At 39.7% G+C, this 17,691-nt stretch overlaps 1 protein-coding gene across 3 annotated transcripts in view; it reads right to left on the reverse strand.

The window, feature by feature from the left end:
- The window catches only part of LOC115224349 (solute carrier family 45 member 3), a 110,872-nt gene that overhangs the window by 22,584 nt on the left and 70,597 nt on the right, over positions 1 to 17,691 (reverse strand). For all 3 annotated transcript variants that reach the window (XM_029795220.2, XM_036513472.1, XM_036513473.1), the window contains one exon: positions 11,845 to 13,451. In XM_029795220.2, coding sequence (XP_029651080.1) covers positions 11,845 to 13,296 — 1,452 coding nt within the window. In that variant the 5' untranslated portion in view covers positions 13,297 to 13,451. The remainder of the gene's footprint in view (positions 1 to 11,844; positions 13,452 to 17,691) is intronic.

Here is a 17,691-nt window from a genome sequence, read left to right on the forward strand (position 1 = left end):
GAATGCTAAATGTGTTCCTTTCTGCTGGCCAATTAGGCAAAGTTATTAAATGATAATTAATAACAAACTGGGGCAAATAAACAAACAAAAGTAAAGAGGGAAAAATGGCAATCTGAAGAGAAAATGGTTCGCATAGCAAACCATTGGGAAAGCAGTCGTATAAAAGACTAATGAGGAGATGCATGGGTTAGTGGTTGGGGATGTTGTGGTTTTCATGCCTGGACGAGGTGGTCTCTTATGTTCTCAAAGAAAACCTTTCACTGCATATTGCTTCAGTCCATTCAGATGTAAATGAGGTCTGAGCTGGGAAGTTAACCCTGTGGCAGACCAGCGTCCAGTTCACGGGATGGAGAGGGTAGTAATAGGCCACATATATATGTATGTGCGTGCATGTATGTATAAATATATATATACACACACACCCACACCCACAAACATGTCTATACCCCACACACACACCCATCCACCCATCCACATTGTCATCATTTAACATCTGTTTTCCATGCTGGCATGAGTTGAACAGTGTAATAATAAAAATAATAAATGCGCCCTTTTAAAATCTAGCCAGGCTCATGGGCCCGGTTTCTCGGTTTCAATGGTGTATGTGCTCCCCAGCTGAAGGGGACGCCAGTCCATCGCAGCTCATTTTTGCCAGCTGAGTCGACTGGAGCAATGTGAAATGAAGTGTTTTGCTCAAGAACACAACGCGTCGCCTGGTCCAGGAATCGAAACCACAATCTTACGATCATGATGCTGACACCCTAACCACTAAGCCATGCGCCTCCACGTATCAAATCAAAAGACAGCAGAAAGTTCTGCTGTCTACTTTGGTGTGGTTTCTATAGATGATGGATGCCCTTCCTCACAGCAACCACTTTACAGAGCATGCTGGGTGGGGGGAGCTTTTTGTGTGGCATCAGCAGCAGCAGTAAGGTCATCGAGTAGCTTGCAACACAAAACCCTTCAACCGTGGTGGACTGGGGAGGTATTGGGAGACAGGAAGGTGTCCTGTATTCAGGAAATATGGCTTTTTCAGATGGAGAAGAGGAAGATGTCGAAGATGTGACCGAGAGGGAGGACAGGGACTGTTCACCCACACAGAAGTGGACCAGGGACTGAAGAGGGTGGGTAGGTGGGTGAGTTCACAAGATTTTGAAAGAATAGGAGCTGGCAGTGTGGGTGAAGGGATTTGACAGGGGTTTATTGTGTGCAGGTAGGTAGGTTGACACAACTGTGAGAAGGGAGTGGAGGTCATGGATGGTTTGTAGGAGAGAGAGGGAGTTATGAGCATGTCTTTCCAGGTTGTCTTGGTCCTTTGTCCTCTCCTTTGTGAGGCTCAACATCTAAACATCATTTTAACACCCTAATATCTTGTATGAGTGTGTATGTGTATAGTTTGAGGGAGAATTGGGTGTTATTTCTAGCATGTCGAACAACCACACTGAGGCATCTTTCCCTCATGATGCGTAAATGGATGGGTGAGTTTTGAAACGTGTGGATGCTTTGTATTTGGCAGGTGTAAATATTCAGAAAATTAGGAACAGAGAAGGGTTAGGGGTAGGGTAGATTTTTTTAAAAAATAAAAATTCATAAATATAATTTATTTACAGAATAGTAATCTCTGATGTTTAAATGTAGACATTCCTCACCAAAGAATTTTAAATTTCACGAAAATTTAAAAACAAAAAATTTGGGAGAGAGGAAAACCAAAATTAATATTTTGAAAAACGGTTTTTATTTCTTTTTTGGCAAAATCATAATCTCTATTGCTAAAAACAAGAATCTGCAGAAAATTTTATTTTAAAATAGAAAAAAAAAAAAAGAAAGACTAGGGGTGTGTGCCACACATCTGCCAATGCTTCTGACCTGTGCTGGAAATGGTAGAAAACGAGTGTAATTGGAATAAGAAAAGAGTAGAAAGATGTTCTAAGAATTGTCACTTATGCTGCTAACTTTCCAATGTGTCCTCCACCTCCTCCTCCTCTAATTCTTTTGCATCATTTTAACATCAACTCTCCAAGCTTGCATCTACAACTGGTGGTGGTGGCAGTAGTGATAGTAGCAGTAGTAGGGAAGGGCATGCACATCGCTGCATCTGTCATTTGTTGGTGACTCCTTACACCTGGCAGATGACACCTTTGAACCACTCAGCTGACAACTCATGGGTCTGCTGCTGGTGAGGGTTTTACAAGGTTGGAGTGCAAATCCTACCTTGACTTCTTTTAGAGGAAACGTTGGGTCCATTGTTTGAGATGCTGGTCCTCACACAGCACTAGAGCAACACAAAAATGAAGTGTTTTGCTCAAGAACACAACATGCTGCCTAGCCCAGAAAGTGAACCCACAATCTAGCGATCATGAGTGCAACGCCCTAACCACTAAGCCAGGTGTCTTCACATGCTTGCATGGGTCAGATGGAATTTGTTGAGGCAGCTTTTCTATGGTTGGATGCTCCTCCTGTTTTTCAATCGAGGTAATATTTCCCCATGGCCAGACATGTTTTCATGGAAGACTGGATATGAAAGAGACCACTGGTATTCAGTGTAACACTCATTCACAGCTGATGTCAACACAAACTGATACAAATACAGACATACCTACACATACATCTATGCTTAAATATATATATATATATTCCTTTATTCTTGTGTTTCAGTCATTTGACTGTGGCCATGTTGGAGCACTACCTTTAGGCAAACACCTCGACCCCAGGACTTATTCCTTGTAAACCTAGTATTTGTTCTATCGTTCTCTTTGGCTGAACCACTAAGTTACGGTATGTAAACACACCAACATCGGTTGTCAAGTGATAGTGGGGACAAACACAGACACACAAACATATACATACATACATATATAATATATATATATATATATATATATATATTATATATATATATATATATATATATACACACACACACACAGTGGGCTTCTTTCAGTTTCCATCTACCAAATCCACTCACAAGGCTTTGGTCAGCCTGATGCTATAGTAGAAGACACTTGCCCTAGGTGGCATGCAGTGGGAATGAACCTGGAATCATGTGGTTGGGAAGCAAACTTCTTACCATACAGCAACGCCTGTGCCTATATATATATATCATCATTTAACGTCCGCTTTCCATGCTAGCATGGGTTGGACGGTTCAACTGGGGTCTGGGGAGCCCGAAGGCTGCACCAGGCCAGTCAGATCTGGCAGTGTTTCTACAGCTGGATGCCCTTCCTAACGCCAACCACTCCGAGAGTGTAGTGGGTGATTTTATGTGCCACCGACACAGGTGCCAGACGAGGCTGGTGTTTTTTATGTGCCACCGACACAGGTGCCAGACGAGGCTGGCAGACGGCCACGCTCGGATGGTGTTTTTTATGTGCCACCGACACAGGTGCCAGATGAGGCTGGTGAACGGCCACGATCGGATGGTGTTTGTGCCCACAGCACGGAGGCCAGTCGATGCGGTACTGGCTACGGCCATATATATATATATTATATATATATATATATATATTAGAAGGTTTGGAGATGATGTACAGGTATTTTATATTAGAAGAAATGAGGTACTCAGAAATTCAGATGGTTTTATATTTACAGATATTTATTTGTATATTACATGTTTTTATACATCATATAACTTAGATCATATATCATATATTAGCGCTTTCATCCATTCTGGTGGAGTTTTCAAATGGAACTGTATATATATATATAGAGAGAGAGAGAGTAGATATGGTTGTGTGGTTAAGATCTTTGCTTTGCATCCAGATAATTTCAAGTTAAGCTCCACTGCGTCTTCTAGAAGAAGCCCTGGGCTGATGAAAGCCTTCCAAGTGGATTTGGTCGACGGAAACTGAAAGAAGCCTGTTGTGCATATACATTATGTTTTTACGTGTATGAGTATGTATATGATAGTTGTAAATGAGTGTCACTGTCATACAAGCAGTGTCATTCATTTTCAATATTCTGTGAGATCCATGCCTGGCCAGGGGAAACACTACCTTACTTGGAAACAGGAAGAGCACCCAGCAGTAGAAAATCTGCCTGAATGAATTCCATCTACCCCATGCAAGCATGGGTAAGTGGATGTTAAATTGATGATGATGGTATGCACTGGGCTTCCTTCAGTTTCCATCTACCAAACCCATTCACAAGGCTTTGGTCAGCCAAGGATAATGGTACAAGATACTTGCCCAAAGAGTCATACTGTGGGATTGAACCTAAAAACCATGAGGTTGAGAAGTGAACACAGCCCTTAAGCACACAGCCCTGCCATAAAGGGCTGACTGTATGAAGTGTGAAATGTATAGACAGACTACCATGTCTTGTATGGTAGCAAAGACCTTATTTACAGTAACTTCAGACACATCAGATGATGTTAGATGTGTAATGTCCACTTGGACGGAAGGCAGTAAGTGGTCAAGCATTAAAAGTGACAGTAAAACCAACAGCTCTGGTGATGGAGGTGGGGAATTTAGGCGGCAAATAAGTGGAATTGTTTGAGTTAAGGACCAAACACTTTATGGAGTTTGTTCAGGCTGCTGGTGTTCTAAGTTTGAATTCCATTAGACCTTTCAACTGTGCAAATTAAATATCATTTTTATTCCAGAATTGATATTAAATATCTACCAATAAATATTGAATTTGTATCTTCTGAAATTCCTATTGTTTCAATAAATTTGTGAAATCACAACAAAAGAGTTTCAAACTAAATCGCGTTTGCACACCTCCACACATCCCAAGAAACCACACACACACACACTCCCCCCTACACCCATCGATATACACAGATGCCCTCTTGTATGTGTACACCCCACCCCATAGAACAGCTTCCCCATTTGACCCCTAACTTCTATTTTTCAACCATCATTTTTCATTTCTCAGAGATTGGTAATATAAACCTGCTTTCTGCTGTTAGGGTTGATGAAATTTTAAGCAGCAATATCTGATTTCTGTAGTAAAAAGGTTCAGATCATCATTTCCTATCATCTTTTAGGGGCCAATACTTTGGGGGTATTTGTTCCTGCTGCTCCTTGTATTCTGAATTCTTGGCTGGTAAACTTATTCCCCAAGCTGGTCCTGAGGCATCTTTAACAGAATCTTCCACTCTGTCAAAAGTATTTCAACCGGGTCCCTGGGGGTGGAGAGAACCTCCTCTTTTTTTATTTAACTGAATCATAACCAAAGCTTGTTTCACAACCATCAAGTCTCAGGCTCATTTCCACTGTGCAGTACCTTCAGCAAATGTCGTCTGCTCCAGTCCCAGTTTACCAATTCCCCACCTTTGGCCTTCATGTTCATACGAGAGCTGTTGGTTCTACTGTTACCGTTAACGTTTGACCACTTTCTCCCTTCCATCCAAGTGGACATTTGGTAGATAGAAACTAAGACACCCCACAAGGCACCCATCAAATACATACATACATACATACATATACATACACCTTTGTGGCCAATGCTAGGGGTGTAACCAGTCCACTTATGCGTGCCTCTTCTTCATTGGACACTAAACTCTGCTTGTGAAGACCAGTTGAGGCAAGTGAAATCGAAGTTGAAATCAAATTCGGTGACTGGCATCTGTTGCTAGTGGAGTGCTAAGGGTACCATATGAGTGAGATGGTTGCCAGAGCAACAAGCTAGCCTTCGTGCCGATGGCACGTTTAAGCACACCATTCGAGCGTGATTGTTACCGTGTCACTTTACTAGAACTTGTGCTGGTGGCACATGAAACATTCGAGCGAGGTCGTCGCCAGTGCCACTGGACTGGCTCCTGTGCAGGTGGCACATAAAAAACACCATTTGGGCGTGGCCGTTGCCAGTACCACCAAACTGGCCCTTGTGCTGGTGGCACGTAAAAGCACCCACTACACTCTCAGAGTGGTTGGCATTAGGAAGGGCATCCAGTTGTAGAAACACTGCCAGATCAGATTGGAGTCTGGTTCGCCAGACCTCAGTCAAATCATCCAACCTATGCCAGCATGGAAAGCGAACATTAAATGATGATGATGATACACATACATACACATACATACATATATATATACATATATATATACATATATATATATGTATATATATATATATATATATATATATGTATATATATATCCTGCATTGGTTTGGATGAAGACAGCTGCATAAAGATGTGCCTAGCTCTAATTGTGGAGGGAACCCGTGTAAGTGGGAGACCCAGGAAGACATTGGACAAGGTGATGAGAAAGGATTGTCAGATGCTGAGGATATGACAAGGGTCTGGGAATTGGGGACATTAAATGACGACGACGATGATGATGATGATGATATGTGTGTGTTTGTGTATTCAATACTCACACATACAGACATATCTACATATATATATATATACACACACACACATAGGCGCGTGTGTGTGTGTGTGTGTGTGTGTCATTCCTCATTTCTTCCAACTGCTGACCTCATTGCCTCCATTGTCTGTGCGTCACATATAATTAATTACTCATCAAGAGTCACAACAACAGCTGACAACCTGACTGAAGCAACACAAACCATTAATGGAACGAGTCAGTTGGACTGCGTAACATGTTGTCCACACACACACACACACACACACACACATATCATTTTAACATGATAACCACACGTGCACGCACACACACACACACACACACAAAGAGGACGGCTATTGTAGTCTGAGTTGATCAAACCTACAAAACAGAATAACTGAACCCTTTATAAACCCTCTGCCATGTTTTAAAGAAGGAATTACATGTTTTTTGGACCCTAAAATTCTAGGCTTGCATATCTTATAATAAATATTAGTAAAACATACTTGAATCTACACACTTCAAACACAAGGCATACAATCATAGCGTTTAACTCAATCTATATATATATATATATCATCATCATCATCATCGTCATTTAACGTCCGTTCTCCATGCTAGCATGGGTTGGACGGTTCGACCGGGGTTCTGGGAAGCCAGAAGGCTGCACCAGGCTCCAGTCTAATTTGGCAATGTTTCTACAGCTGGATGCCCTTCCTAACGCCAACCACTCCGTGAGTGTAGTGGGTGCTTTTTACGTGATATATATATATATATATATGCATGTATATGTGTGTACATATGTATATATGTGTGTGTGTGTATGTGTGTGTATATATATATATATATATATATATAATTTATGTGTATGTATATATATATATATATATATACTCTTTTGTCTCTTTTACTTGTTTCAGTCATTTGACTGTGGCCATGCTGGAGCACCGCCTTTAATCGAGCAACTCGACCCCGGGACTTATTCTTTTGTAAGCCTAGTACTTATTCTATTGGTCTCTTTTGCCAAACCGCCAAGTAACGGGGAGATAAATACACCAGCATCGGTTGTCAAGCAATGCTAGGGGACAAACACAAACACACACACGCATATATACATATATACGACAGGCTTCTTTCAGTTTCCGTCTACCAAATCCACTCACAAGGCATTGGTCGGCCCAGGGCTATAGCAGAAGACACTTGCCCAAGATGCCACACAGTGGGACTGAACCCGGAACCATGTGGTTGGTAGGCAAGCTACTTACCACACAGCCACTCATGTGTATGTACATATATATATATATATAGTATTACTCTTTTCTTTTACTTGTTTCAGTCATTTGACTGCGGCCATGCTGGAGCACCACCTTTAGTCGAGCAAATCAACCCCAGGACTTATTCTTTGTAAGCCTAGTACTTATTCTATCGGTCTCTTTTGCCGAACTGCTAAGTTACATTTTTTTCTCTCTTTGTTTTTTCTGTGTCCCTTTCTGTAGAAGAGCGTAGGCTCGAAACGTAAAAGGCTTTTTCTATTCCTGAGCATTATACTAATACATCTGTTTGTTTTGTACACCACCTGTCTTCGTCTTTTGCTTTTTTCGTGAACTCTCCCTATATATATATGTGTGTGTGTGTGTATATATATATATATACACACACACACACACACACACACACACAAGTAAGTAAAAGAATAAAAGAATATATATATATGAGGCAAATCGTTGCTAAACCCTTAATTACTTAGTATTACTTAAACTTTCCTCGAACGAGGCTTTTACATGCCGAAATCTACTTGGTGAAATTAATGATTATTCCAAATTAATTAGTTTTACCCTATTTTATTACTGATATATATATATATATATATATATATTCTTTTATTCTTTTACTTGCTTCAGTCATTTGACTGTGGCCATGCTGGAGCATTGCCTTTAGTCGAACAAATTGACCCCAGGACTTATTCTTTGTAAGCCTAGTACTTATCCTTTCAGTCTCTTTTGCTGAACTGCTAAGTTACAGGGATGTAAACACAGACACACAAATACACACACACATATAATATATATATATATATATATATATATACATACGATACATACGATACAGCTAAGGGTCAGACCCGATTCTGATTGGTCAACAAGTTGATGACGTCTAGCTCTGCTAGAATGGACAGGATACAAACAGGGACAATCATTAGTCAGAATATTGATGACGTCCTTTTCTGCTTGACTAGTCACCTAACAAGTACAGACAGGGGGCAGATCTAATGTAGTAGCTATAAGTCGTGATTGGGCAGAATCTGGATGACGTCCCGTTCTGCTTGACTAACGAAGCGACTGGTCAAAACAGAAACAAATAAGAGGCAGTTATAATGCAGCGATTGGTCAAAATGATGATGACGTCCCGTTCTGCTTGACTAAAGCCACCTAACGAAACGATTGGTCAAAACGTTGATGACGTCACGCTACGCTGGATTGACCACCTAACAGGCATTATAAAACCGAGCACTTCACAAAACTCACTAGAACCACCCAGCGAACATCCACCATGGGTCATCACAATTGCTTAAGGTAAAAATGAATGATCCTCTGCTCTTTCGGAAACATCAATCTTCTGTATTGACCGCTTTCCACCACTTTGATCTGTTTTTTGTATTGAATACGTATCGCCACCGTGGGCCACTGCATCGAACACTTTGAACATATACTTCAAACTATATATCAACTATACATGAACTATATATCAACTATACATGAACTCTAAGATGTCTGACTCCGTTGTGTATTATAAATGAATTTCTTGTGTTTGACGGCATGAGCTGTCTTTTTTTATATATAACTTTTTTTGATAAGGTTCATTTCAGGAACTGAAACATGTTATAATGTATATATAAACATTAAAAATTGTATATACAGCAGCATTTTCGAACTTCATTTTTTACAAATATATATATATATATATATATATATATATATATATATATAATATATTTATATATATATACATGTATGTATGTATGTATGTATGCATATACATATTTATACTTATATGTGTGTGTGTGTGTGTATATATCACATATATGTATATCTATATCATCATCATCATAGACATCATCATCATCATTTAACATCCATGTTCCCTGCTGCCATAGAAAGAGAAAAATGATCAGCAGGAACTGCAAGGCATGGATGATGACAATCAGATACCCAGGTGTCCCCCACAAGGCATTCGGTGAGTAGAAGTGGGTGGGTAGTTAATTTGCAAGGTTGTATGGGAAGGAGGATGAATACAGCAAATAAACATCTAATGAATACGTAACCATGGTGATTGAACAACTGATATTATCAAAACAGATGCGAGATTCATTTGCATATGACATCAGATTTACATGGCCAGGTGAGTTATGTCTTTTTTTATGTGAATTTTTGAATGCTTTGAATACACCTGTGACACAAAGAGTCTGGATTAGGATTATGTTAAGGATACAAGGATTTGTGGAATTTTCAACCGCATACAACAAGCCATCTGGCCCCTCCTCGTCCATTCTCTGTACCCTCTTTTAAGCTCACCTCCTTGCTCCTTGATGGCTTATCATGACACCTCATCACTATGGTCTTATTCTCTTCCCAGCTACACCCACCCTTATAGCTATGTATCTTCTTTAGAGAAAGACATCTGTGCCCACCCCTCCAACACACCCCAATCTCTCAACCTGTGGCACAAAGCCACTTCCCCACCCCTCAAATACTCCCCCATCTCCACTTAGACAAAGACATTCTTTCTTTTTCTTGTTCTTTTCCTGTGCTACAAGTTACTCAGTGATCCCATTGATGCAAGTGCGATAAAAAAATGTACCTGGTACACTCTGCAAAGTGGTCGGCACCAGGAAGGCTCTCCAGTTGCAGACACCAAGCAGAAGCTATTGTTAGCACTAAATATAGCCCTGTGGCTTACCAGATCTTGTCAACCTATCCAACCCATGCTAGATTCGATAATGGATGCCAAATGAATCATCATCATCATTTAACGCCTGCTTTCCATGCTGGCATGTGTTGGACAGTTTGACTGAGGGCTGGTGAGCTAGAAGGCTGCACCAGGCTCCAATCCAATCTGGCAATGGAGCCTGAGGGGAAGTCGATAATTACCTGCACTTTCACCATAACATATCATTATTATTGTCTCCCTGCCTTCTACGCATGCAAGCTTATTACTGTTGGTATTACTGTGGTCACTTGATCGCAGTTTGAGCCTGATCACACCATTTTTCTTTCTGGTTTTACAGTGTAAGCCTGGCTGCTCCACTAGCAATGGGCACCAAAGAAGAACAAAGAGCAGTAATCCAAGAGATGGCAATGGGGAACCGGTTCTCCATTAACATCTCCAAGAGAACCGGTTCCCCATTAACATCTCTTAAGCTTGCTGAATCTTCTCGTCAGTGGTGGAGGTTGACAGACGTCCTTCTCCCTCTTCATGCATCATGCTTCTCTGGCCACTTGTAAACTTCTCGATCCACTCATACACACTTCTACGTGGTAGGGCACTGTGCTAAAGGCCTCCGATGAATTTCAGCACCTGACACACCATTTGACCAAAGAAATCTGACCACTGCGCTTTGTTCTTCTTTGGTGCACATTGCTAGTGGAGCGACCGTGCTTACACTGCAAAAGCACAATTGTACCGACTTTAAACAGGCATCCGCAGAAAGCAGTGTGACAATAATAAAGTTAGGCTATGGCAAAAGTGCAGATAATTTTTGACTTCCCCTCGTGTATGTATGTATGTATGTGTGTGTGTGTGTGTATATATATATATATATATATATATATATATATATATATATATATATATTTATGTATGTGTGTGTTTGTATCTGTGTTTGTTCTCCTCACGACCATTTGACAACTGGTGTAGGTGTGTTTATGTCCCTGTAACTTAGTGGTTCAGCAAAAGAGACCAATAAAATAAATACAAGGCTTGAAAAATAAGTACTCAGATCGATTCATTGACTAAAAATTCAAGGTGGTGTCCCAGCATGGCCACAGTCTAATGACTGAAAAAAGATAAGATATATATATATATATATATATATATATATATATATATATATATATATATATATATATATATATGTATACATGTATATATATCTATATATATATATATATATATACTTATATTAAGGCATTAATTACTATACATAAATGCCTCACGCTAGGAGGGACTTTTAAAGTCAAAACTACCATAATAAATAAACACATTGTACCGAATTCGAGGAAATGCAACTCTTGAAATGAGCATTTTAAAAACAGAATTCAGCTGCATATCATATGATTTCATAATTAGTGCACAAAATGCACTTTTTAATCTTCAGTGCAAGCATAACTCAAGATACACAAAAATGAACAAAAAATCAACATACCAGATGAACACCAAATGTATCCAGCATATATGCATACACACACACACACACACAGAAGTAGTAATAATGAAAGGTACTGAAACAAGAATTAAAATAAATGAATAAATAAATAAATCTGCCTGTACTCACCGCTTTATCTGCATGGTAATCCGAAACAAGGATAAAAGGAATGGTTGTTAATGTAGCATATCCGAAACCTGTGACTGCAGCCACAGCATTTACAATGATTATATTGTGACAGAAGACCATTATGAACATAGCGAGGGAGAAACTGGCCATTCCGCAAAGATAGGTGAGTCGGCAGCCATACCGTTCCACCAAACGCTCAATGAAAGGGGAATATGCAGCAGATGTCATGCAATGTAACAGGAGACCCCAGCTTCCCATTCGCACGCCTTCGTCGAAATTGTTCCGTGACAAGGAATTCTCAGGGGCATTAGGATTGCCATCGTAAACGGCTTGGCCAACATAATCGGTGTAGAAAAGTGTGAATCCCATCACGGCAGTCCAACTACAGAAGTTGGCAGCAGCTAGCTGCCGAAGAACGAAGGGTATATCAAGTAAAGCTTGGATATTTTCAGGTAATCGATGATATATGCCTGTCCAGAGAGATTTAATAAGGCGTTTGCTATATTTACAAATATGACAAATGATTGGCAATTTAACAGTCAATAATGTTAAGCTGAGTATACAAGAAATTACTTTTGAGAGGAACACAGGTGATGAGTTGATCAATCTGGTCTTTGATGCTGTCCTTTGACTTTTTAGTGATGTTGCAGAAGTTGTGTTATCGTCTGATATAGACTCGTTACTGCTTGTTTCATAACCAGACTCATGAATATTGTTCGTTACTAAAGGCACCCCTTCTACGTCTCCAGAATATAACAGTGATTGTTCTTGGCTATTCTGTAACTGCGGAGTCTCCTCTGCAATCATCAGAGTCGCAGCAGATGATAAAAGGTATAAAACTAAAAGAATTGCAAAAATGGATTGTTCCTGTCCCCCGAAATAGTGTCCTAGAGATGAGTTGCTCCAGTCTAGAGCTGTTATCAAATAACCAACACAGCCACCAAAGCTGACCATGAAAGAATAAATTGTAAAAATTCTCTCTTTCTGATCTGTGCCTTCTGAAGCATCTGAAAGAAGAGCCTCACATGGTGTTAGCAATGACTGTGTCGAGAAATCCAGTAAGATGACACCAGCAGTTAAAACAAAAATCCCTAAGTGGGAGGTGGTAATTACTTCACTCTGTTCTGTGAGATAAAGGTTATCACCAGACAGAATGAACACAAGAGATAATAAAATTAGCAGAGATATCCAAAATATGAAAGGACGCCTTCTTCCATATTTACTTTTACACTGATCACTGGCTCGACCCATGAGGGGCACAATGATCAAACAGAGAAGTGGACCCATTCCCAGAATGATGCTCATATTCTCTTCAGAGTAACCAACTTTGAGAAGCAGTGGAGAGATGCACGTGAAACCAGCACATGCACAGATTTCAACTCCAAAGACCACAGAGTTGAGCAGAACCATCTGAGAGAAGGACAAGGTTTTCCTGCTTTGCTGCGGCAACATCTTCGCTTGTCTTGCAATTTCTCCAGAAGAAGAATCAGTTGAAGCTCATAAATGTTTGTGTAACATGTACAGCTTTTCTTTCAATTTGCTTGTTGCATCGTGCTTCGCTTTCATTGTCCAGTCCATTTTAAGGGTGGGAAGACAGGTCTTGAAAGCTGGACAAAGGAATAGAGAAAAATAAAAGAATCATTTTAGAAAAATAATGAAGGACTGCAATGGAATATAAGAAATATTCAATAATTGTAAAATTGTAAAATCTATGGTTAAGGACAGATGTTCTTTTGGAATGAGATGAGTGGATGCAGCTGCTTGGACATTTGGCATTTGGCATGGTTGACTGGACATTCAACTTGTTTGGGTGACAATATGTTTTGATGCTGAAGGCAAACACAGAGAGAGAGAGAGAGATACAGACAGAGAGAGGGAGAGGGGAGAAACATTAAAATGTCTGAAGTCAACTCTTTAGCATTCAAGCCGGCCATATCCGACCAAAATATTTAACCTGTTTTATGTTGAAACTGACCAGATCCAGCCTCTCACACCAACCCTGCAATGTCATTCCAAAACCAATTACATCATTGAAATTTCTAAATTACAAGACAATGCATGATTAATCCCAAACAATATAAATAAACAAAAAGATTACATCCGACAATAATCCGAGTTCTAAAAGGTTAAGACAACATCAAATCAACGATGCCAAACAGGCAGCACTGAATCAGCCATGCCAAGACATCTCATCCCCTATTCTTTTACCATTTCAGTGGACATTTGTATCACAACCAAAACTTTGGGGCAGGGCCTGCACTCTCCCCATCTTCATCAAACAGCCCTGTCTCTTCAAACTGATTGCATCCTCAACAAACTCTTCCCCCTCTCATAGTTTAGGGAACAGTCACAAGACGAGAAGAACTGGAGAGGAAACGTGGCAGAGCAGCATCGGATGAAGCCTGGCTTTTGTTTGTTTATAAAAGTGATGAATCAGAGCCGAGATAACTATGGATGTACGAGGGGAGGGGGGGAGAGAGAGAGACAGACAGACAGACAGGCTGGCTGAGAGACAGAGAGAAAATGTTTGGTAGGGTGTGGTTTATATGGAGGAGAGAGAGAGTTGAAAAGATGTGTGTAGAGAGACAGGGAGAGAGAAGGAGTTGATAAGGTATGGAGGGAGAGAGAGAGAGAGAGGGGGGGGAGTGAGAAGCAAGACAACAGCGAGAAACTTTTAATAAGATGTATGTTTGAATAAGAAGAGGTGAGATATCTTTGCAGTTCTAGATTTGCACCTGTGTATGCCAATGAGTGTGTAGCAAGGTAGAATTCTGCTTAATGCAACAGAGACAGGGAGGGAGAGAGAGAGAGGGAGAGAGAGAGAGAGAGAGGGAGAGAGAGAGAGAGGGAGAGAGAATGTACTGTAGTAGAATTGGGCATAAAGTTAAACAGAAGTATGAAAGGGAGGACATGTTGTGGCAGGTTTTATATAAAAAAAAAAGGGGTCAAAAGGTGGGTGTTTTCTTGTCTTTCATTATTCCCCTTGTTTAAGTTATTTGGCTGCAGCCAAGGTGGGGCACCACTGTGAAGGGTTTTTTAGTCAAGCAAATCGACCCCAGGACTTATTTTCTTAAGCCTGGTACTTATTCCATCAGTCTCTTTTGTCAAACTGCTAAGTTATGGGAATGTAAACACACCAACACTAGTTGTCAAATAGTGAGAAGGATACAAACACAGACACAAACACACACACACACACACACACACACACAATGAGCTTCTTTCAGTTTCTGTCTACCAAATCCACTCACAAGGCTTTGGTTGGCCCAAGACTATAGTAGAAGACACTTGCCCAAGGACCCACAGAGTGTGACTGAACCAGAAATATGTGGTTGGAAAACAAGCTTCTTATATATTTTTTTACTGCCCACAAGGGGCTACACACAGTGAGGACAAACAAGGACAGACAAAGTGATTAAATTGATTATATCAACCCCAGTGCGTAACTGCTACTTATTTAACCGACCCTGAAAGGATGAAAGGCAAAGTTGACCTCAGCGGAATTTGAACTCAGAAAGTAATGGCAGACGAAATATCGCTAAGCATTTCGCCCGGCGTGCTACCGTTTCAGCTAGCTTCTTGCCACACAACCACTTCTCCACCTATATATATAAATAAAAATTATAATAAAAGGTTAATTGCAACAAGTTGCTCAAAACCACATACCGAAAATATTAGAAATAGCAGCCAAATTGATCACTATTTCTCCTACTAATAAAAGTCTCCACAAACAAACAGAATTTGTAACCCATATATGGTAAAAAGAAAGAAAATAACGAAATCTCATCCTATGGATTAATTATAGATGAATATGGCTGCTATTTCTAATATTTTCGGTATGTGGTTTTGAGCAACTTGTTGCAATTAACCCTTTATTATAATTTATATAATTCTTAGCAAATATGGTCTTTTCCATACCGATAAATCTACTAGGTGAAATTTATTAATTTTATTAAATTAATTACATTTCACCCTTTTTTTGTATATATATATATATATATTGAAGAGAAAAGAAGTTTTGGTAAGGTAGAATTATTTAATATTTAATTCTTATGCTTTCCTAAAAACTTGATTTCGAAACGTGAGTCCGTAGATAACTTAAAATTGTATGATAGATTGCCGTCAATTCATTCTCTCTTACCTGTTTGTGTCTGCCTTCCAATTGCTGTTTTTACTGAGATCTCCCTTTTTAGTAGAAGAAATAGCTATAACTCTTTGACTGCTATTTCTAAATTCGGTATGTGGTAAGGCAATTCGTTGCTAAACCCTTTATTGCTTAGTATTACTTAAATTTTCCTCGAATGAGGCTTTTACATGCCGAAGACTACTTGGTGTAATTGATAATTATTCCAAATTAATTAATTTCACCCTTCATTATTACGGATAACCATATTTTATCTCAGTAGATGACCACAGCATCATGTTTTGGCTACACGCGGGTGGGAAGGGGCTGGTGACACAATCTTTTCATTCACACTTTGAATTTGGTGATACTAGTTGCGGATTCTAGCTCGCTCTGATGCTGAGTTGAGTTGGTGCCTTCTAGTATCTCAAAATTCAATATATAATCATTTATGATTATAGTATTCTACGCTGAAGAGAAAAGAAGTTTTGGTAAGGTAGAATTATTTAATATTTAATTCTTATGCTTTCCTAAAAACTTGATTTTGAAACGTGCGTCTGTAGATAACTTAAAATTGTATGATAGATTGCCGTCAATTCATTCTCTCTTACCTGTTTGTGTCTGCCTTCCAATTGCTGTTTTTACTGAGATCTCCCTTTTTAGTAGAAGAAATAGCTATAACTCTTTGACTGCTATTTCTAAATTCGGTATGTGGTAAGGCAATTCGTTGCTAAACCCTTTATTGCTTAGTATATATATATATATATATATTTGATAGACTTGGTCATTCTCTCTTTTGTAGTTATGGTATTCTAGAAAATTGCACCTTTGCAAACTCTGGCACTGTGGGCAGCCAGCAAGATGATTTTTTCCCTGTCTTGTTTTAGCATTCTAAAGTAAGACATAGACTAAGCATAAGATTCTTCTATAATTTCCATGTGTGTGTTGAGTTGCAATGAGAGTAAGATTATCGATGTCTGAGAGTTCCAGTTCACAAAATGGTACAGAGGTGGCAATCGATATGAAGGTCAGCAGAGGTTTGGATCAAAACTGATGAGTTTTTAGACGAATGCATCTAAGCAGTCCTCAGTTTGGCTCATCCCTGCATTGGTAAGAGACCAAAATAAAGGACCTCAAAGGCATGTCTCACTTTCTCTGATTGGACATCCTCAAGTGGTGGTGATGGGGGACATTTTTGTAGATAAAAGAACCAATACAGGTGTAGCTATATATGGTAAGAAGTTTGCTTCCCAACCACATGATTTTGGGTTCAGTCCCACCGCATGGCACCTTGGGCAAGTGTGTCCTACACCTCTGGCTGGCCAAAGCCTTGTAAGTGGATTTGGTAGATGGAAACTAGAAGAAGCCTGCTGTGTGTGTGTTTGTCCATCACCACCACTTGACAACCGGTGTTGGTGTGTTTACATCCCTACAACTTAACAGTTTGGCAAAAGAGACCAATAGAGTAAGTACCAAGCTTTAAAATAGGAATAAGTCCTGAGGTCGATTCATTCAACTAAATATTCTTCCAGATGGTGCCCCAGTATGGGCACAGTCTAATGATTAAAACAAATAAAATAAAATTGGAACTTTGGAATGTTCAGACATTTACTGACAAGATTTATCTTCTGGCCCCTTTTCAGGCCACCCTGCCTGAGACTACCCTTGGTTCCATGATACAAGCTTCCAGCGTTTAAGAATTCTAAATTTAAACCTGGCATCAA

Source organism: Octopus sinensis, linkage group LG25 (genome assembly GCF_006345805.1).
Source record: "Octopus sinensis linkage group LG25, ASM634580v1, whole genome shotgun sequence".
In the NCBI taxonomy this organism is placed as follows: Eukaryota; Metazoa; Mollusca; class Cephalopoda; order Octopoda; family Octopodidae; genus Octopus; species Octopus sinensis.